Source organism: Gigantopelta aegis, chromosome 8 (assembly GCF_016097555.1).
Source record: "Gigantopelta aegis isolate Gae_Host chromosome 8, Gae_host_genome, whole genome shotgun sequence".
Classification (NCBI taxonomy): domain Eukaryota; kingdom Metazoa; phylum Mollusca; class Gastropoda; order Neomphalida; family Peltospiridae; genus Gigantopelta; species Gigantopelta aegis.
In genome coordinates this window covers 67,662,765-67,684,961 of record NC_054706.1, presented here as the reverse complement: position 1 = coordinate 67,684,961, position 22,197 = coordinate 67,662,765, and the positions used below count along the sequence as shown (strand labels likewise).

Genomic DNA, 22,197 nt, shown 5'->3' with positions numbered 1-22,197 from the left:
ATGAAGTCTAACAATGAATAACCATGTGCAAGATAGCTGTTACCTTCAACTACTTGTAATACATGAAGTCTAACAATGAATAACCATGTGCAAGATAGCTGTTACCTTCAACTACTTGTAATACATGAAGTCTAACAATGAATAACCATGTGCAAGATAGCTGTTACCTTCAACTACTTGTAATACATGAAGTCTAACAATGAATAACCATGTGCAAGATAGCTGTTACCTTCAACTACTTGTAATACATGAAGTCTAACAATGAATAACCATGTGCAAGATAGCTGTTACCTTCAACTACTTGTAATACATGAAGTCTAACAATGAATAACCATGTGCAAGATAGCTGTTACCTTCAACTACTTGTAATACATGAAGTCTAACAATGAATAACCATGTGCAAGATAGCTGTTACCTTCAACTACTTGTAATACATGAAGTCTAACAATGAATAACCATGTGCAAGATAGCTGTTACCTTCAACTACTTGTAATACATGAAGTCTAACAATGAATAACCATGTGCAAGATAGCTGTTACCTTCAACTACTGTAATACATGAAGTCTAACAATGAATAACCATGTGCAAGATAGCTGTACCTTCAACTACTTGTAATACATGAAGTCTAACAATGAATAACCATGTGCAAGATAGCTGTTACCTTCAACTACTTGTAATACATGAAGTCTAACAATGAATAACCATGTGCAAGATAGCTGTTACCTTCAACTACTTGTAATACATGAAGTCTAACAATGAATAACCATGTGCAAGATAGCTGTTACCTTCAACTACTTGTAATACATGAAGTCTAACAATGAATAACATGTGCAAGATAGCTGTTACCTTCAACTACTTGTAATACATGAAGTCTAACAATGAATAACCATGTGCAAGATAGCTGTTACCTTCAACTACTTGTAATACATGAAGTCTAACAATGAATAACCATGTGCAAGATAGCTGTTACCTTCAACTACTTGTAATACATGAAGTCTAACAATGAATAACCATGTGCAAGATAGCTGTTACCTTCAACTACTTGTAATACATGAAGTCTAACAATGAATAACCATGTGCAAGATAGCTGTTACCTTCAACTACTTGTAATACATGAAGTCTAACAATGAATAACCATGTGCAAGATAGCTGTTACCTTCAACTACTTGTAATACATGAAGTCTAACAATGAATAACCATGTGCAAGATAGCTGTTACCTTCAACTACTTGTAATACATGAAGTCTAACAATGAATAACCATGTGCAAGATAGCTGTTACCTTCAACTACTTGTAATACATGAAGTCTAACAATGAATAACCATGTGCAAGATAGCTGTTACCTTCAACTACTTGTAATACATGAAGTCTAACAATGAATAACCATGTGCAAGATAGCTGTTACCTTCAACTACTTGTAATACATGAAGTCTAACAATGAATAACAATGTGCAAGATAGCTGTTACCTTCAACTACTTGTAATACATGAAGTCTAACAATGAATAACCATGTGCAAGATAGCTGTTACCTTCAACTACTTGTAATACATGAAGTCTAACAATGAATAACCATGTGCAAGATATTTCTAACATTGTGAAACATGTATCATTTCTTTTGATATGGTAACATTCTTTCACAGAATCATGCCTGGATCCTAGTGACCTAGATAATTGGAACCAATTTTTCTTCTTCTTCTTTTTGTTACACTGTAAAAATACAACTTGTGAAACATGTTGAAAAGGAATATGATTAATTATTTCATTGGCCTATATGTATGTCAGTATGACAAGTTGTTGTTGCTGTTGTGCTAGCTGTATTAATATTATCATTTTGTATGAAACATTTATAGCTTCAGCATTTATGTAAAACCCTACAGCACATGATAGCTCAGTGGTGGTTCCGGGTGTGTGTGTGGGGGGGGGGGGGGGGGAGGCAGGGTTTCTGCCAGAGGGTAAAATGGGTATGGCGCCATACCCAAATTTTTGGCAGATTTTTTGTTTTGTTTTAACAAAATTAATTACTCTTATCATTACTGTAGGACTTTGTAAACCCTGACCCTAAACTTAACCCATTTTCTTTCTGGGGGAGGCCCCCCCCCCCCCCAATATCCCCTGCTGACAGTGAATGCATTCAGTTCCATAGCCCATACCCAAAAATTTCTTTCTGGCAGAAACACGGGGGGGGGGGGGGGCTGTGAGTTTAACCCTATTTAGCTATTGAGTGAAAAAAAAAGTGTCTACTCTCACACAGGACTATGCCCTTCCTTGCTGGATGTACATAAATAGAGGATAATAAATGAGTTACCAGTTATTATCAAATTTATGTCCTGAGTGAAATAATTTTCAGTTGTCACGAGCTTTAGTGAGTGACAAGTGAAAATTATTTCACGAGGGACATACATTTGATAATAACTGGTACCGAGTTTGTTATTCTATTTATTATTATTGTTTTTTAAAAGCCTTTATTTTCGATATAGCCTATATCGGCTACATGTCCATGTGTATAGAAAGGTCGTAAACTACTTTACTGTTCTGGGTATTACTTTAAGTTTGTATTTTAATCATGGTTCACAGATAATTTTCAAAACCTAAAGTTCTATATATTCTGTAAAAAAAAAATCTATAATGAATTGCACTAAACTACCATTTTATTACAAGTTTAAGACTGAAATCAGAAAGACGTAAATGCAAAAACTTTAAATTATGTGACGTCCTTGTCAGTGCTTTGCCAAATTGTGATGACGTCATATTTAGTACCGACATGGTAATTGGTTTGTTGGTGTCTAATCGTCCAATAATAGTGTACGTTAAACCAATTCATGATAATTTCTCAGTGAGAAATTATTATTTTTATTTTTCCTGTTATAAGTGCCTGCTGGGTGCACATAATACAACATAACATTCTCAAGTGTGCTTTGAACAGCTGACAGTATAACTTATTAAACTTATTAGGAATAGCCTATTTGGTCGCAGATGGATTTCTCTTTCACTCTCTATAGACTTAATTGTCTAAATAGCCATTATAATAGACCATAATAACGTGGACACCCAATAGCCATGACAACTGGGACACCAAATAGCCACGACAACTTGGACACCCATAGCCACGACAACTTGGACACCAAATAACCACGACAACTTGGACACCAAATAGCCATGGTTTAAAATGCTCTAAGGTCTAGTTAAACATTCCTTTCCTTTAAAAATTAGACAGTGTGTTATTATTATAATACATGTATATCAGTCGGCTAGTTTTTAGTCAGTGATTTAGCCTGTGTTGATGTCCCAAGTTTCATCTGTTTCCTGTACCTGGTCATTTGCATTAATTTTAATCACTGCATACATGAATATTTGTGTAAATCTGCACTTGTGCTCTGTTCCGGAGATATTCCCATTCACCTGTTCTATAATTATACATATACCAGTAGTGTATTACATGTATACAGATATATCAGGGCCATAGTTAGGAATATTCTAGGTGGGGGGACAGGTAAATTCTTGGAATGAACAAGCATGGAAGATGTGAGGCACTATAGCAGGCAGTTTTGTAGGGGGGATTTTGACAGTAGTGGGTGAACATTAAGTGCATGAAAAAACCCTGAGTAAAAGTAATTACACCACTAGAGCAACTTGATTTATTAATCATCAGTTGTTGGATGGCAAACATTTGGCTATTCTGACATATAATCTTAGCAAGGAAACCTGCTACATTTTTCCATTTGTAGCAAGGGATCTTTGTAATTTAAAATTTAGCTGAGCTGGTTTCACTTCCATAATAATGTTTTTAGGTAAAGAGTGGTTTGAGGCCATGCTTCCACAAACAATCTTGAAATGACATGTCCTGAATTGAAGTTTCCAGCATTTTGCAACTTGTGATAAATGGAGGTATGCATGTATGCATATCTTAAAAAATTGCTTTGAGCAAGATACATACACTTGACAAGGGGGTTGGGATTGGGAGAATCACCCCCCTTCCCCACCAATGAAAGTTTGAAATCCAAAGGCTTTGAAAGGCCAATTTGCAGCCATTTCATGGAGTTAAAATTACATACTTAAAACATCAAAATCAATAACCAGTACATTGTGTGGTTATTTATGTTTAAATTTAACTTGTGTTCTTGGCCTGGGTAACATGAGCTCTGACAGGTATGAGTTTAATTGTATTAATGTGTTTCAAATATACATGTAACTGGTTTTTAAACATTTATTATTGGAATGGCTATCAGTTATCATCGGCAATCAGAGGAAAATTTAAACTATGTACCTAAAACTCCTCAAACAGCTAATAAGAGGATTTAAAAAAAAAGATTCTATTAATTTTTATTGGATTTGTTTAGAGTCACATCTCCTCCCCTGCCCTCCCCACAAAAATATCTGCCTGTTACCCCAATTATATTGATACATGTGTAATGAGGGAACGTAGCTCACTCAAACCTAAAGGAAGGAAATGTTTTATTTAATGACACATTCAACACATTTTATTTACAGTTATATGGCGTCGGACATATGGATAAGGACCACACAGATATATAGAGAGGAAACCCGCTGTCGCCACTTCATGGTTTACTCTTTTCAATTAGCAGCAAGGGATCTTTTATATACACCATCCCACAGACAGGATAGTACATACCATGGCCTTTGTTACACCAGTCATGCACTGGCTGGAATGAGAAATAGCCCAATGGGGCCACCGATGGGGATCGATCCCAAACTGACTGCGCATCAGACAAGCACTTTACCACTGGGCTACGTCTCACCCCATGAACCTAAAGAGTAACCCTAACCCTAACCTTAACTACATGTATATCTAACCCTAACCTTAACTACATGTATATCTAACTCTAACCAAAATAGGGGGTAATGGTAAAATATTCTGCCACTTCCCTACCTTACCCCACCCTGCCCCCACTCCCCCACTAACTATGTCCCTGTATGTACTAAGTCCCCTTTATTCAATCTCACTATCGGAGTGCTGTGAATGCCTGTTTATCCTGACATAGCCTACAAGCTGTGCTCAGTGTCCTGTATTCACTGGCTGTGGTTTAAACCAGTGACGACAAACAGGTAACCTGAAGTGAGTTTTGTCACTGATGACAAGGTCAGAGATCTCCACTGTGTTATATGCGCTAACTCAACAGGAAGGATTTCTGTCTTTCCCAGCCTTGTGTGCATAACTCTTACTTTTCTTCTTCAGGATAGCAGGTTAGTTAAAAGATTTTTTTCTTTCCCAGTCTCATGTGTATTTTTCTTCTTCAGGATAATTAGCAGGTTAGTTACAAGATTTCTGTCTTTCCCATTCTTGTGTATATTTTTCTTCTTCAGGATAGCAGGTTAGTTACAAGATTTCTGTCTTTCCCATTCTTGTGTATATTTTTCTTCTTCAGGATAATTAGCAGGTTAGTTAAAAGATTTCTGCCTTTCCCAGCCTAATGTATATTTGTTTTCTTCAGGATAGCAGGTTAGTTAAAAGATTTTTTTCTTTCCCAGTCTCATGTGTATTTTTCTTCTTCAGGATAATTAGCAGGTTAGTTAAAAGATTTTTGTCTTAACCAGCCTCATGTATATCTTTCTTCTTCAGGATTAGGAGGTTATAGTTTAAAGATTTATATGTTGTATACCTTTCTTCTTCAGGATAATTAGCAGGTTAGTTAAAAGACTTCTCTCTTTCCCAGCCTTGTATGTATATCTCTTGCTAACTATTTCTTCAGGATTAGCAGATTAGTTAAAAGATTTCTCTCTTTTCCAGTCTCGTGTATATTTTTCTTCTTTAGGATTAGTAGGTTAGTTAAAAGATTTTTTTGTTTCCCAGTCTCGTGTTAGATCCACGTGTAATAGTGGAGCTAATTTTAATTAGATTGGATAAAGCAGATCTCCAACATCATTAACTAGTTATTATCTTTATCCTGCAGACCATAAAGGTTAAGGGGAAAAGCTATTATTCTGTTATTTCAGCTACGTGTACATTGTACCTAGAGGTCAATGAGCAATTTTGTAATGTAGCTATGTGTGTGGGTTTATGACCTTGTTTTATCCATCATCATAATATATTCTGTCAATAGAAATACATCTATTAATATGATAATTTAGGTATAATATTTGTGAACTGTGTTCACAAGTACTAGTAGTAGTACTACTAGTTGAAAACAATTTCTGCTCTTGAATTATGTTCAGCAATTGTGTGCATATGCATACATTTGAATACAGTAAAAAGTTACAATATTGAAATGAATCATGTGACTTATGATTTTGTTGGCTTAGAACATTGTTTCCTTGTGTTTATGCAGCTTTCTTGATATTCATTTTTTTTCTTGTTTTGTTTCCCAATAACCCAGTGACAGAATGAATGAATGTTTAACGACACCCCAGCACGAAAAATACATCGGCTATTGGGTGTCAAACTATGGTAATGCAAACAAATAAGGTGATGATCAACATCAATATAAAAATTCAAGATTTAAATAAAAACAGTGTAAAGAACTGTGCAAAAATACAAATATCACAGATAGATACTGACTTTTACTCTAAATTTCAATTTGTGCTGTATTGGCCATTCTCAGAGAGAATGTTACACCCCTGCACCACGGTGAGGTTACAGCACACGCAGGTATTCTCAGAGAGAATGTTACACCCCTGCACCACGGTGAGGTTACAGCACGTGCAGGTATTCTCAGAGAGAATGTTACACCCCTGCACCACGGTGAGGTTACAGCACACGCAGGTATTCTCAGAGAGAATGTTACACCCCTGCACCACGGTGAGGTTACAGCACGCGCAGGGTTCTCAGAGAGAATGTTACACCCCTGCACCACAGTGAGGTTACAGCACGCACAGGTATTCTCAGAGAGAATGTTACACCCCTGCACCACGGTGAGGTTACAGCACGCGCAGAGTTCTCAGAGAGAATGTTACACCCCTGCACCACGGTGAGGTTACAGCACATGCAGGTATTCTCAGAGAGAATGTTACACCCCTGCACCACGGTGAGGTTACAGCACACGCAGGTATTCTCAGAGAGAATGTTACACCCCTGCACCACGGTGAGGTTACAGCACACACAGGGGCCCAGTGACAGATGAATAACATTGCAGATATAGCAAATGATAATTTTTATAATTATTAGTATTGTTGGCAAGGTTACTGTTACTTCAAAATGTGTGCCCGAGTCTCTACACAATAAGTTTTATTTATATATATACTTGTGCACTATGCAAGCCTATATGGTAGTATGAGGTTTTACGGTAGTTTATTTTATTACTCTGTAAAGCTAGGAATCCATAATGTGTAATGTTTATTGGAACGATCACTGACATTAACATATTGCGCAACATGCATCATGCATTATGTACATGTGGAAGCACTTTGATTTTTATATATATCTTGTTGTTTACGCACCACAAACTATGCATTATGCTCTACGTACACATGGATTCCTGGCTTTAGCTTATGATAGTATGGCGTGGGTGGGTGGGGGTATGTAATATGTTACAATTTTGCAACAGGCTCCTCAACTGCTTAATCCTAGCTGAACCTTTATCTAGTAATATTGGGATTACATACATGTGGTATTTCAAAAGTAGGTAAAACAGAATGAAATAATATTAAAAGCCAGGGCCCATGTTCAGATATAACTTTAATGGATGAATTTATAAATTAAGCCTGTTTTTCTTAAATGAAGATGTTTAAGCATTGCAAATATAAAATATAGTTACATATGTGTAAGACATAAATATGTTTTGTAAATTTGGTCTTTAGAGTCTAGATTTGTTATATCATTTGAGATTTGAGTTTAGACCATAAAATGTGAAATTCTGAGAGCAATATGAAAACATAGTTGCTTTTAATAATTCTATAAGTAATTATTAAAATACAAATTATCACTGTTTATATAATTTAACAACTGTTACTAACAGAAAATACAAACACACGATTATTCTAATTAAAATGATACATTTCTCCTAACATTATTACAGGTATTTTTCACTGTAAGTTCCATATTTGTTGTTCTGTTTTGATTCTATTTTCTGATTGTTTTTCACCCCCTATCTTAAACAGTGCCCCATGACTATTAAAAGTGCTGGTATGTGTTGTCCTGGCTGTGGAAAAGTGAATAAAAGATCTCATGCTGCTAATGGAAAAATGTATCAGTTTTTGGGGTGGGACATAGCTCAGTGGTAAAGTGCTCGCTTGATGCATGGTCAGTATAGGATTGATCTTTGTCAGTGGGCCCATTGGGATATTTCTCGCTCCACCCAATGTACCATGACTGGTATATCAAAGGCCATGGTATATGCTATCCTGTCTATGGGGGAAAATGTAGTGGGTTTCCTCTCTAAGACTATATGTCTAAAAATACCAAATGTTTGAAATCCAGTAGATGAATCATGATTGATAAATCAATGTGATTTATTGGTGTTGTTAAACAAATAAAATTTTAACTTTATCAAATGTTTGACATCCAATCGCTGATGATTAAATGAAACTAGTCAATGTGCTGTACTGGTGGTGTTAAACAAAACAAACTTTAACTTTATGAAATGTTTGACATCCAATCGCTGATGATTAAATGAAACTAGTCAATGTGCTGTACTGGTGGTGTTAAACAAATCAAATATGGCTTTTAATTTTTATATTTTACAGAATAAAAGTCATTGAGGAAGAGGTGTTTTAACTAACAGACAAAATGGGGAACTTGTTCCGCAGTGAAGAAATGTCGCTGGTTCAGCTATTTCTCCAGACTGAGGCTGCGTACGCGTGTGTATCGGAGCTCGGTGAACTAGGCCTGATGCAGTTCAAAGATGTGAGTGCTGATCAAGATGTACCTATACTGAACTCCACTATAAATGCACCAGTCAGAGTCTTTGGTGTATTAAGGAAATAAGAAAATAAATAACATGTTTAACTATTCTTGTATAATTGAATGTATTCTGGAAGGCAAAAAAATAAACCAAAAATTGTATACAAGGGTTATTGTATATTTTATAGCAACCTCACACATGCTATAGCTATAACAATTGAAAATTGGGTGGTTCATTTTCAATGGAGTTCAGTATGATATTGGAAATAATATTATACATCAGCACTTATTCTAAGACAATCTAATGGTACAGTTGTTAGCCTGGAGCAGCTTATGATGTGAAAGAAAACAATCCCTAAATTGTTTTTATCTCATCTGGGTGGGGAAGTATTGGCAAATTTTGTGATCCATCATGCATACTGCAGCATGTAGCAGTTGTCATTAATTGTACAAAATGTAATGTAATCCTTCTTTTGCAGTTGAATGCTCATGTGAATGCTTTCCAGAGAAAGTTTGTCAACGAAGTAAGGAGATGTGAAGAAATGGAGAGAAAAATCAGTATGAATATTTCTATTGGTTGATTTACATTAGACTGGTCTTTTGTATTCTGGCTGATTCTAGAAGTTTTACTGCCTTTTTTCAGGCATTTAATTTCTTTTAAAATAATACATATTACAACATATTAAAACTTTACCATTTTAAAACTTTACCATTTTTCAGGATGACCCAAGAAATGTTTTACATGTTCTTCATATCTCATTAACTATTTCAGTTCTAATGCAGTGACCCTGTCTAAAATATTAATAAATGTTTTCACAAATTCACATCAATCACTTTTGCGGAGTATTGTTAATGAATGCCTCTTGTTTCAGGGTACATTGAGAAGGAAATCAAGAAAGACAGCTTGGTGATTCCCGACTATGGAGAAAACCCTAAAGCTCCTGCACCCAAAGAGATGGTGGATTTAGAGGTAAGAGTCAGTCTAAAAACAGTGGATTATTGGTCTCCAACCAGTAAAACTGGAGAGGAATATAGGTTTGTCTCTGTCCTTCTGTCTCATATATAGTTTTGTTTGGTGATTCCTGACTATGGAGAAAACCTTAGGCTGTAAAGCTCCTGCCCCCAAAGAGATGGTGGATTTAGAGGTAAGAGTCTGTCTACAAACAGCAGATTATTGGTCTCCGACCGGTACAGCCGGGGAGAATATACATATGTAGGTTTGTCTCTGTCCTTCTGTCCCATACACATTTGTAGATCTGTTATTATTAAAACTGAATGTTAGGTTAATGATGTGTGAACATGTATATGTCTGATTCTGTTAGCCAAGTATAACGACACAATATTATTAAAACTGAATGTTAGGTTAATGATGTGTGAACATGCATATGTCTGATTCTGTTAGCCAAGTATAACGACACAATATTATTAAAACTGAATGTTAGGTTAATGATGTGTGAACATGTATATGTCTGATTCTGTTAGCCAAGTATAACGACACAGTATTATTAAAACTGAATGTTAGGTTAATGATGTGTGAACATGTATATGTCTGATTCTGTTAGCCAAGTATAACGACACAATATTATTAAAACTGAATGTTAGGTTAATGATGTGTGAACATGTATATGTCTGATTCTGTTAGCCAAGTATAACGACACAGTATTATTAAAACTGAATGTTAGGTTAATGATGTGTGAACATGTATATGTCTGATTCTGTTAGCCAAGTATAATTACACAATAGGTTGGCTGTACATGACTGAAGATAATAATGTTTTGCATCCATATACATGTACTGATGAATAACCAGCTGTAACCTTTTTCATTATTTAGTAGCATATTAGATTTTATGTCAAGTTCACTTCAGAATACATTTTAAAATACTTTTTTAATGATATAATACTGAAATACGCTAAAATGGGCTCCCCCCCCCCCCCCCCTCAACTATTAAAAGCACTCTGCAGGCTCTGAGGTTATCTTTCATTCCAGTCGGTGCACCACGACTGGTATAGCAAAGGCCGTGGTATGTACTACCCTGTCTGTGGGATGATGCATATAAAAGATCCCTTGCTGCTACTCGAAAAGAGTAGCCCATGAAGTGGCAACAGCGGGTTTTCTCTCAATATCTGTGTGGTCCTTAACCATATGTCTGATGCCATATAACCGTAAATAAAATGTGTTGAGTGCGTCGTTAAATAAACCATTTCCTTCCTTCTTGTTAAACCTAGCGTGTGAAATAAAAGTTCACCTTCTAAAATTATTGAAATGTTGCAGGTCATTTTTCATTTAATTTATGTGTTATATTATTTTAATTTTTAATGCTCTAAGAGGTCATTAGATGTCCTAGTCCCCACCCCATCCCAAACCCTCCCCTCACCCTGTGCTGTCGTATTTTCAGCAGGTCTTATTTTGTTTCTTATTTCGAGCCCCATGTTGTGTGTTTGTAGGCAACGTTTGAGAAGAACGAGAGTGAGCTGAGGGAAGTGAACACGAATGCTGAAGCCCTGAAGAGGAATTTTCTCGAACTTGCCGAACTGCGCGAAGTCTTGATAAAAACTCAGACTTTCTTCCAGGCAGTAGGTTTTCTTACTTTTTATAACAAATCAAAGTCGTTTTATTATCTGAATAAAAATTATTTAAAAACATTTTATAAACTACATAATTATAATACAACAGACGGTTTTTTATGCTCACCCTTGTAAACATACACCAAAGGTTGTGGCAGTGGCGTAGCATGGGTTGCCAGTGCCCGGGACAAGTATTGTGCCCCCTAACCAGTGGACTGTTAGCACTCCCCGAGTCCCTTCCACCAGTCCAGAATTGTGTACCCCGAGCAACCGCCACGGTGGCCCCACCCATGCTATGCCACTGGGTCGTGGTACCAGTATCTGCTTTCTTATCTGTGGAAATAGTAGCCTAGTAGAAAGGTACTAGAAAGCTGTGTTAGAAGAACCATCTTACACACGTCCCGTAGACTGTAATCAGTCCTTTTCATTGGTTAATTGGTCTTGACGTTTAGGCTGTTGCTACCTGATGATTATGTCATTCTCTAAGCAAAGGTGATACCTGATGTTACATATTACGTAACGCTGCATGCATTCGGTCTAGTGACATAACATATATAAGCTGTGAGCAGGGTCATCATTGCACGGTACAAAAATAAAATGAAGTAATTTTATTGTAATTATACTAAAATTATAACACTGATTGAACTAAAAAATATTTCTGGCACTTGTCCTTTTGTAGATGGTTTTTCTGACACTTGTCCTTTTGTAGATGGTTTTTCTGACACTCGTCTCAAGAACATCAATCCTTGGAGATCGCTAAAGCTTGCTACAAAGATTGATTTTCTTGATTCGTGTCAGAAACTATTAATCTAGTAACTTTAGGTTTCCTCTTTCAATGTCTAGATCAAATGTTGAAATCTGCAAATGTTAGATACCAAATCACTGGGTCAGTGCTAGAAAGTTGTTTCCACAGAATTTTTATATTGACAAAATGAGCATTAAATAAGTAAAATTTACAGTTTATATTCTGTATATTTGTCATGTCATATTATGATTCAGTGATAAAAGAACATATCGCAAAAATATTGGTGATTTTTTATTGACATAGACAACCTGACGAAAGTGTTAAAAACACACAATACAAGTTTGCTTAATATATTATATATAATTGTTTGGCCCTGACCAAGTGAAATAGCCGTAGTTTCAACTGTATCGAGATGTGTCTAAACACATTCCTTTCTTTTTTCTTCAGTATGGTAATGAGATGTCTGGGATAGTGGCCGAGGTGCAGGATGCACTGGTGACTCACACTGAAGGTGTGCAGGCCATGACCTCCATACAGCTCGGGTACGTGGTAGCCGTTGTATAGTTGTCTGCTTTACTCGGTAATAACCATAATAACCCACATGTAAATAATATACCCATGCCCCAGTGGATAAGAAATCAACATAATCATGCAGGTATATATATATTGGGTGCCCCCTCTCCCCCCCCCCCCCCCCCCAATTTTTTTATTTTTTTTTTATCCCTACTGAATATAGAATTATTTATCATAAAAAGTACGAGGAATGTAACTTTGATATTTCACACAGTTACAGTCCCATGATTTTTTAATATATATGTTTGTACATATATACATGTGTGTATATATATATATATATATATATATATATATATATATATATATATATATATATACACACACACACAAAAATCAATATTCAGTAGGATTATCTTTTTTTAATTTACTTTTTATTTTGTTTATTCTATATAAGTAATGACAGCTTCTAATCAGAAAGTAATACTAATGGTTGTAAATAAAATTCATATGATTTATGCCTGTTTGTTTATTATTAAAGGGATGAATGTAATAATACAAATAATTAAATTAAAAAATGACCTCAATGTACTGTATGTAATGTAGTGTTCACTAAAACACAATGCCCAGATATCCTGCCTGTGGGATGGTGCATATAAAAGATCCCTTGCTACTAATGAAAAAATGTAGTGGGTTTCCTCTCTAAGACTCTATGTCAAAATTACCAAATGTATGATATCCAATAGCCGATGATTAATCAGTTGATGTGCTCTAGTAGTAGGGCCTCATCAAGTCCAAAATACTGGACTCAAGGACCTGAGGGTCAATCTCGACCCGGACCCGAGTACCCGACACGCACACTAGATGATGAGACTAAGGAATAAAGTAAAATAGCATTATGTATCTTAATTCCAGCACTGAACATGGATGCCAAATCATGCCATTGTATTGCATTTAGAAGTGTTGTGATGAACAGACGGTCAGTTTAAAAAGAGAAACAAGTGCATGATCATGTAATGATTGTGTAACTTATATTGTTGATTATCTATAGCTGAAATTATTGTCCTACATTGTCCATTGTATTGTAGTTGATCACTGTATTCCACCTTGTACGGGTACTCGAGTCCTGTGAACAGACTCCAGTCTTGGTAGACTCGACCCGTACCCGAGTACTCGAGTACTCGTGGAGACCCTATCTAGTGGTGTCGTTAAACAAAACAAAACATTTTTCACAATGCTCAGAAGATGAAGATTTAAAAATGAGCTGATTTAACTTTAATGTTATTTATTTTTTGTAGGTTTTTAGCTGGAGTGATTCCTCGTGAGAAAGTGCCAGCGTTTGAGAGGATGTTGTGGTTTGCGTGTCGTGGCAACGTCTTTCTGCGATACGACGAGATCATGATCAAAATGGAGGACCCGGTCACAGTAAGACTCATAGGAGTTATTGCTTTTACTTTTATTTTAGCTAGATTTTCTTACTTATTTGTCCCCTACCGGTCCTACTATAGGTTTCATCACTGTTGTTCTGTCTGTCTGTCCATCATTCCGTCCATCCGTCTATCCCACATATAGTTTTTCAGACTTTTTTTTGCAATGCCTCAAGTTACTGGGCTGAAATATTTTTTATAGCTTTATTATATACAGATCAAGTTTGACTTTCATGACGATTTACCTATTTTTACAGAGTTATGACTCTTAAACTTAGGAAATACGAAAATTTATTTTCCAGACTTGTATTTCGCAGTGCCGCAAATTACTGAGCTGAAATTTTGTGTATAGCTTTATCATGTACTGCATTTTTACAGAGTTATGACCCTTGAACAATAACGTTTTCAAGCATACTGTCTAGGGCACACATCTTGGTTACCTGGGTTGTCAGTCCAGGACACTGGTTAATGACTAGTTGTTTTTTATTCTGTTTTTTGTTTTAAAGTAATAATTAGTTGTTGTAGCCTTAAGGAAGCATATCCTGGACCTCTGCTTGCGAACTCGATTATATGTAATCAGTTGATAAATCTGTCCATTAGTATACAAGACAGGGGTTGTAGGGGGTTAGGGGCAGGGTCATCTGCAAGCCCAGTACCTACCAGCCTTAAGACTAACAACTTAACCACTATACCAGCAAAGCTGGTTGTTATTCAAAACTTAACTTTTCATTTTCATATATATATATATATATATACTCTTCAAAAAAAGAAACGCAAAAGGGTACAAATGGGTTATAACTCCGATTTTATGTTTCCTACCGGTTCATGCTTTGTGAATATAAGGTCATTGCATGTCCCAAACACATTCCCACGGTTACATTCGATAAAACGCAGCTACTGTACAATAAAGTTCCAAAATGTGAATATTCGCAAAAACGCAGCCACGTGCAAACCATGTCACCACTGCACGTGCGTTGTCTGCACGTGCAACATGAACACCGACAGTATAAAAGTGCAGGGTGTTCGCTTGCCTGGCCTCTGTATCTGGCCGACAGTTGACAATCCAGGACATGCCACGTCTCAGTGAACCGCAGAGAAACAATGCCATCGGCCGACTAGACGCAGGCGAATTCAGAACGGCCGTTGCCAGGGCATTCCATGTGTCCCCAAGCACCATCTCCAGACTGTGGAACCGTTACCAGCAACATGGATCAACACGTGACCTCCCTAGATCCGGTCGACCACGGGTCACTACCCCCGGGCAGGACCGCTACATCCGGGTACGCCACCTTCGGGAACGATTGACTACTGCCACCTCCACAGCCACAGCAATACCAGGTTTGCGCAGGATATCCGACCAGACCGTACGGAACCGCCTACGTGAGGTAGGAATTCGTGCCAGACGTCCAGTTCGAGGTGTCATCTTAACACCACAACACCGTCGACTCCGACTGCAGTGGTGCCAGATTCATCGACAATGGCCTCAACTGCGATGGAGACAGGTGTGGTTCAGTGACGAGTCCCGATTTCTGCTCCGACGTCATGATGGAAGATGTCGCGTGTATAGGCGTCGTGGTGAACGTTATGCGGCAAACTGCGTGCAGGAAGTGCACAGATTCGGCGGGGGTAGTGTCATGGTGTGGGCAGCCATCTCACACACTGGCAGAACTGACCTGGTCCACGTGCAGGGCAACCTGAATGCACAGGGCTACATTGACCAGATCCTCCGGCCACACATCGTTCCAGTTATGGCCAACGCCAACGCAGTGTTCCAACATGACAACGCCAGGCCTCACACAGCACGTCTCACAACGGCTTTCCTACAGAACAACAACATTAATGTCCTTCCTTGGCCATCGATATCACCGGATTTGAACCCAATTGAGCATCTATGGGACGAGTTGGACCGACGCCTCCGACAGCGTCAACCACAGCCCCAGACCCTGCCCGAGCTGGCAGCAGCCTTGCAGGCCGAGTGGGCCACCATCCCCCGGGACGTCATTCGTACTCTGGTTGCTTCAATGGGCAGGCGGTGCCAGGCAGTTGTCAACACACGCAGAGGCCACACCCGGTATTGACTCCAGATGACCTTGACCTTGGTGGTGTGTCCTATCACTTACTCACAATGGACTAGAGTGAACTGTGAACAATCCTGCAACATTTGGTAATTATCGGACTCACCATTCAATAATTAAATCAATTCTCCAAATGTTACGACAATGTGGTTTTGCGTTTCTTCTTTTGAAGAGTATATATATATATATATATATATATATATATATATATATATATATATATATATATATATATATATATTATCCACATGGTTCAACATAACCGAGTTAATAATAATGACGTTGCTTCCCCAGTTCTAGCTCAGACTGTGCGTGTGAAATATGACGTCATTTTGTCGTCTTCTAGTTGTGGTTGAAATATTTTGAGACGGCCCTTGGGCCTGGTTATTCATAAAAAATTACAATAATAATATGGATAATAAAGAAATTATTACACTGGCGTGTGTGTCATACTGGTTTTACAAAACTTGTGTGAGGATTTAAGTATTACCCTCGCTCTCGCTCAGGTAATACAAAAATCCTGACATTCGTTTCGTAGCATCAGTATGACACACAAACTCAGATAATAATCAACTAGAAGATGTCAAAATGACGTCATATTTCACTCGCACAGTCTGAGCTAGAACTGGGGAAGCAACGTCATTATTATTAACCCGGTTATGTTGAACCATGTGGATAATATATAAATATATATATATATATATATATATATATATATATACACATATATATACACATATATATACATTACTATATATATATATATATATATATATATATATATATATATATATATATATATATATATATATATATATACACATATATATACACATATATATACATTACTACTTATTTGTAATATGGCTAACACATAGGTGTTTCTTTTCTTCTCACTGACAGTGATTCTCAGTACATATTTATGTTAATTCCTATTTCAGGGTTATCCCATTGTCAAGTGTGTCTTCATCATTTTTTTCCAAGGGGAACAACTCAAGATTAAAGTCAAGAAAATTTGTGAAGGGTATTTGATTATATAGTTTTGAATATATTGATCAGCTAATTGTTGCCTTTAATTTCAAACTGACCTTTATAATTGCTTAGGTTTCAAGTTGTTCAGTCCATCTGTCCATTTCTTTCGGTTTGTCTGTCTGTCTGTCTATGTATTGGTCTGTATCGGTCTGTATGTATTTTTGTCTGTCTATTATGTCCTTCTGTCTGTCTATCTCTATCTTTCTCTCTCTGCATCTGTCTGTCTGTCTTTTACTTGTTTCTCCCTCTCTATCATTCTTCTCTATCTCTCCTCTCTCTCTCTCTCTCTCTCTCTCTCTCTCTCTCTCTCTCTCTCTCTCTCTCTCTCTGTCTCTGTCTCTGTCTCTGTCTCTCTATCTTTGTCTGTCTGTGTGTCTGTCTGTGTGTCTGTCTGTGTTTTGTTTGCTGTATATATATATATGTGTGTGTGTGTTTTACTGTAGATTCCGAGCCTCTCTGTATCCGTGTCCAGAGTCGCCCCAAGAGAGAGATGAAATGTTCCGTGGAGTTACAACTCGTCTTGAGGACTTGAAGATGGTTTGTTTTAAAATTACTTTTCTACACCATAGTGCTAGCACTGGGAATTTGTAAATGTTTTATTTATTAACTAACACGGACACTGGTTTTAAAAAAAATTCCCAATAAAAAAATCTTTATACTTTGTAATATTTTAAATTTGTGTTAAAGTGCTGTTCCAGATGTATGATGTATTGAGCTATATCAATCAAGATATTATTTAATATGATTAGAAAATTAAAAAACCAAAATGTAAAAAAATTATATACCGGTATAGTTTCCATTTAAAAATATTCCCCTGAAAAACAGAACCAGCTGAATTCGTTTCGGGAATTTCCGTAAGATTTGATCCGTGACGTCATGAAGGGAACTCCTTTCGATAGTCAGCGCCATTGTTCATTGCTTCTTTTGTGTTTATTATGGTTAAACGGCATGTTGTTGGCGGCTGTAGCAATACAAAAGTCGATAAATTTAGTCTTCACGCATTTCCTAGTAATGTTGCTGTGAGAAAGCTGTGTGTGAATTTGATTAAAACAACGTGGAAATACTGGACAGGAACAAAATGCCGGAGACCGTTGCGACAGGAGACACTTTAGTTTCGATTCGTCCGAACTGGCTTGTCGGCTTAAGCGAGATATGGGAATACCATGTGTTATGGCTTTTTAAAAAAAGATGCCGTTCCAACAATTTTTCTGCGACACAAAACAAATGACAACAAGCCGACACCATCCACACCGAAACGACCTTGGGGTGCATATCGTCAATGTCCCAAATTGCGTCAACTCTGGTCAGTTTGTTTTCTTATGCACGGTTCGTGCAATCATCGAGATCCGATTTGTCGTCGTTTGCATCTCGTTCGTTTGTGAGATTTTTCTTTACAGTTCGAGAACATTAAAACAATAAAGTACAGACAAGTAAGTATGTATAGCCTAGTCCGTCCCATCCTACAAAAATGTAGGGTTTTTTTGTAAAAAAAAGAAAAAGAAAAAGAAAAAAAAGAAGCCAATTTTGTATGCATCTTAGAAAACAATCGCCTCAGGAATAAATGACTTGTAAATTCCATAGTATGAAAAAAGGCGTTCCTTGTAAAACAGACTATAAATACATTAAATTAATTTTACTATACCTTCCCACAGAAAACCTTTTTTCATACTATGGAATGTGCTATAAGTTATTTATTTCTGAGCAGTCTGTTTTCACAACTGCACACAAAAAAAATAGTATTGTTTTGTTATTTCCAAAGCACTTTTTTTTTCTGTTTTTTTTTACGTCAAACTAAACTGAAATTATTCACACAAAAAAACATCTTCATAGAGGGATGGGATGGACTAAAAGTCATTTTTGTTTATTTCTTAAAATTACCGATATTGGGTCCACTTGACTCGTAGAATTCAAGAGTTATTATCATCTTTTCTACTACATCACAAGTATTAGAACATACAGTGTAAAAAAAAATTCGCACGAAAAGCTAAAGAACAAAACAAGAATAAAAGTTATAAATTAGTGGTAAACTGTCTCCACGACCATTTTCATTGTCATCTGTCAGGCCGGTGGTTCGTCGGAAGATGTTCCAGGTTCAAACTGATACGGCATATTTATTATTTGTTGTGTTGCACAAATATTAGTCCAGTCGTTATTACTACATTATTCATCATCGAAAGAAGAATCGCATGATCAATGAGCTTGGCAGTCGCTGTCGGTCCACTTTCGCTTGCGCTGGAAGTCATCTCGTGGTAGGTTTCTGTGAAGCACGTTCCCTTCGTGACGTCACGGCTATTTACAGACAAATGTTTTTACAGAGAATTTTACTCAGTCTTTTCCGGCAGTGTTCTACGGGAGTGATGTTTTAATACTTTTATGAGGCATTTTCGTAATTATTGATTTACATATCGGTGTAAAATATTATTGCAATGAATTAAGAAAGCATTTAATTGTGGAATTTGAAATTTTAGTGTATGGTCTGGCACAGCACTTTAAAGATCACAGAAATGTTTTGAAAAACAATTATTTGTTAGTAATTTTTGTCTTGCCTTTATGAAGTAAAAAGCAAGATATGGGCAATACTTTTTCAACATTTGTGGAAGCGACAGTGGTGATGGTGTCAATTTTTAAATTGAAGTACACGTATAACATTAAAGTTTCATGTTCAGATCAGTTTCTCACAAACTATAAGCCCATCAATGAAACTTGGTTTATTGTTGCACCTATGAATGTTCCATCACAGTGCACCAAAAACGTTTATGGTTGTGTAAGGTTGTAGTGCGCAAAATTATGACGTCGTTCTGTGACGTCGAAGTGTTACGTCCCACTTGGCGTTCTAGTGGGATGTATCACTTTGATATACCAAAATATTTTTAACCATATGGGTAATAATTATAGGATATGAAACATGCTTCCATTTTGTATCATGTTTATGTTTCGAGTGAAATAATATTTAATTGTCACGAGCTTTAGCGAAATGGTAGCAAGTTTAATATCCTATTTATTACCCACAATCGATCTTTTTTATATCATTCAACTCATTTGGTTGCCGTTCCTGTAAGGGTGTTGTGCACTAATCAATGATGTTATAAAGTGTTACGTCCCATGTGGTGTTCTAGTGGGACGTATCACTTTGATATGTACCAAGATATTTTTAACCATATGGGTAATAATTATAGGATATTAAACGAGCTTCCATTTCGTACCATGTTTATGTCCCAAGTGAAATAATTTTCAATTGTCACAAGCTTTAATGAGTTTAATATCCTATTTATTACCCATAATCGATCATAATGTATATCACTCATCTCGTTTCGTTGATGTTCCTGTAAGGTTGTAGTGCGCCAATTGATGACGTCATCGTGTGACGTCAAAAGTGTAACGTCCCACTTGACATCCTAGAGGGACGTATCACTTTGATATGTACCAAGATATTTTTAACCATATGGGTAATAATATGCATTATGAGAGCTCCTCTTTAAAGACTTGTGTGTTTGTGTGTTTCGTTTAGGTTTTAAACCAGACAGAGGACCACCGTCGCCGAGTCCTGGTGGGCGCCCAGAAGGAGATCCGGAGCTGGATCATCAAGGTGGAGAAGATCAAGGCCATCTACCACACGCTGAACATGTTCAACTTCGACATGTCGCACAACTCGCTCATCGCCGAGGGATGGTGTCCGCTCAAGGCTCAGGAGGACCTACGGAGAGCTCTTAAAGAAGGGGAGGTAACTATGATGATCAGAAAATATTCAGAATTCGTAGAAGGCCTACCACATTTAAATAATCTGGATGGAATGCAGGGAATTAAAGTTCTATGTCTATAAAAAGTCTAAAGTTTGTTTTGTTTAACGACACCACTAAATCACATTGATTTATTAATTATTGTCTATTGGATGTCAAACATTTGGTAATTTTAACATACATGTATAGTCTTAGAGAGGAAGCTCGCTACATTTTTCTATTAATAGCAAGGGATTGTTTATTTGCACCATCCCATAAACAGGATAGCATATACTGGTATCACAGCCTTTCATATACCAATCGTGGTGCCCTGGCTGACACAAGAAATTAATCAAATTGAATATGTTTTAATGGTGTCATACTAAACCACAAAATGTAGTTTTTTTAAGACTATATACATGTGAGTCAAAATTACCAAATGTTTGACATCTAATAATGGACCACGACTGGTATATCAGAGATATGTGCTATCTTGTCTGTAGGATAGTGCATATAAAAGATCCCTTGCTACTAATTGAAAAATGTAGCGGATTTCCTTTCTAAGACGATGTCGAAATTACCAAATGTTTCACATCCAATAGCTGATGATTAATAAATCAATATGCTCTAGTGGTGTCTTAGAACAAAACAAACTTTAATTAATCAAACTGAATATGCTCTAATGGTTGTATATTAAACCACACAATGTTTGAGTGTTTCAGACTATATATACAAGTGTGTCAGAATTACCAAATGTTTAACATCTGACAATTAATCAAACTGAATATGCTCTAATGGTTGTATATTAAACCACACAATGTTTGGGGGGTTTTCAGACTATATATACAAGTGCATCAGAATTACCAAATGTTTAACATCTGACAATTAATCAAACTGAATGTGCTCTAATGGTTGTATATTAAACCACACAATGTTTGGGGGGTTTTCAGACTATATATACAAGTGTGTCAGAATTACCAAATGTTTAACATCTGACAATTAATCAAACTGAATATGCTCTAATGGTTGTATATTAAACCACACAATGTTTGGGGGGTTTTCAGACTATATATACAAGTGCATCAGAATTACCAAATGTTTAACATCTGACAATTAATCAAACTGAATGTGCTCTAATGGTTGTATATTAAACCACACAATGTTTGGGGGGTTTTCAGACTATATATACAAGTGTGTCAGAATTACCAAATGTTTAACATCTGACAATTAATCAAACTGAATATGCTCTAATGGTTGTATATTAAACCACACAATGTTTGGGGGGTTTTCAGACTATATATACAAGTGCATCAGAATTACCAAATGTTTA

The 22,197-nt window shown here is 36.6% G+C and overlaps 1 protein-coding gene across 3 annotated transcripts in view; it reads left to right on the top strand.

Moving 5' to 3' along the window:
- The window catches only part of LOC121378989 (V-type proton ATPase 116 kDa subunit a1-like), a 70,583-nt gene that overhangs the window by 9,744 nt on the left and 38,642 nt on the right, over positions 1-22,197 (top strand). For 2 of the 3 annotated variants that reach the window (XM_041507420.1, XM_041507418.1), the window contains exons 1-10: positions 5,049-5,201; positions 8,637-8,796; positions 9,273-9,351; positions 9,666-9,763; positions 11,240-11,368; positions 12,552-12,646; positions 13,916-14,042; positions 17,061-17,143; positions 17,595-17,688; positions 20,660-20,872. In XM_041507420.1, the coding sequence (XP_041363354.1) occupies positions 8,680-8,796; positions 9,273-9,351; positions 9,666-9,763; positions 11,240-11,368; positions 12,552-12,646; positions 13,916-14,042; positions 17,061-17,143; positions 17,595-17,688; positions 20,660-20,872 (1,035 nt within the window). In that variant the 5' untranslated portion in view covers positions 5,049-5,201; positions 8,637-8,679. Of the gene's footprint in view, positions 1-5,048; positions 5,202-8,636; positions 8,797-9,272; positions 9,352-9,665; positions 9,764-11,239; positions 11,369-12,551; positions 12,647-13,915; positions 14,043-17,060; positions 17,144-17,594; positions 17,689-20,659; positions 20,873-22,197 lie in introns of those variants that run through there. The other variant, XM_041507419.1, reaches the window with a different exon arrangement.